The sequence below is a fragment of the Colobus angolensis genome, unplaced genomic scaffold (genome assembly GCF_000951035.1).
Source record: "Colobus angolensis palliatus isolate OR3802 unplaced genomic scaffold, Cang.pa_1.0 Scaffold133, whole genome shotgun sequence".
NCBI lineage: Eukaryota > Metazoa > Chordata > Mammalia > Primates > Cercopithecidae > Colobus > Colobus angolensis.
The window spans coordinates 498612-500008 of NW_012114411.1; the positions used below are offsets into that span (position 1 = coordinate 498612).

A 1397-nucleotide genomic window follows, 5' to 3' on the forward strand; every position below is an offset into this window, starting at 1 on the left:
GGTGTTTCTCCATATTGATCAGGTTGGTCTTGAACCCCTGACCTCAGGTGATCCACCCGCCTCAGACTCCCAAAGTGCTGGGATTAAAGGCGTGAGCTATGGCGCCTGGCCCTTTATTTCTAATAATATTTCATGCCTTTGTCAAAAGTGTTACAGGTTGAACTTAATAACCCCTTGTAATACTGTGAACTCACTGGTAGCCAAGTGAGAAAAAATTTCTACAGCTCTCCAGGGATGGCAACTCGTAAGTATGGGATGTTACAGTTTAGGTAGAAATGTCTGTATTCATATGACAGAGTAAGATAACTACCGTCAGTCAATATTTTTAACCTCTACAATAATACAGAGAAACCAGCTTTCATTTTACTAGTATTTGTATAGTACTATTTTCCCCATCTTTTTATTTAATTTTTCTCATCTTCATATTTAAGGGTAATGGTTGTAGATAGCTCCTAGTAGTTGTTTTAATCAAGTTTTATATTTTTAAGGCTTTTACTTGATGTATTTCACCCTTTTCAGGTTTCACGTAATTACTGGTAGAACTGCATAAGTATCTAAGATCTTAACTATTTGTTTTGTATTTTGCACACCTGTTTAATGTTACTTTTTCTTCCTTTCTTGGTCTTCTTTTGGATTAATCAAATATTAAATTATTTCACTTTATCTACCATTTATAACTAAAACTTTAAACTTTTCAATTAAAAGCAATCAACCAATTTAGCACTAACCTTTAAACAATGTAGTGTGTCATTTTTGGTGAACATCTTAAACTTAGTTAGTTCTCCAATAAAGCGAACAGTTTTATTCTTTGTTTCAATATTGATCTGGTCCTTTTTTCGTACCTAAAAATTAAGAGAGAAAAGATAATGCTTAATCAACATTTTGAATCTCTGTGATAAAAACTATTTTTAATGCATTCAAATTGACTCCAGATTTTTTGTTTTTTGTTTTTGAGACAGAGTTTCGCTCTTGTCGCCCAGGCTGGAGTGCAAAGGTGCAATCTTGGCTCACTACAACCTCTGCCTCCTGGGTTCAAGCGATTCTCCTGCTTCACCCTCCCGAGTAGCTGGGATTACAGGCGTCCACCACCACACCTGGCTAATTTTTTGTATTTCTGGTAGAGATGGGATTTCATCATGTTGGCCAGGCTGGTCCCAAATTCCTGACCTTGGGTGATCCACCCACCTCGGCCTCCCAAAGTGCTGAGATTACAGGCATGAGCCACTGTGCCAGCCCATTCCAGATATTTTTAATATGTATGGGTAAAATTTCTTGCTATAGGCCAGGTGCGGTGGCTCAGGCCTGTAATCCCAACACTTTGGGAGGCTGAGGCGGGCGGATCACAAGGTCAGGAGTTTGAGACAGCCTGGCCAACGTGGCGGAACTCTGTCTCAACT

At 38.9% G+C, this 1397-nt stretch overlaps 1 protein-coding gene across 1 annotated transcript in view; it reads right to left on the minus strand.

Moving 5' to 3' along the window:
• UPF2 (UPF2 regulator of nonsense transcripts homolog (yeast)) overlaps window positions 1-1397 on the minus strand; it is a 141209-nt gene that overhangs the window by 45915 nt on the left and 93897 nt on the right. The window contains exon 10 of the mRNA XM_011934286.1: window positions 729-842. Coding sequence (XP_011789676.1) covers window positions 729-842 — 114 coding nt within the window. The remainder of the gene's footprint in view (window positions 1-728; window positions 843-1397) is intronic.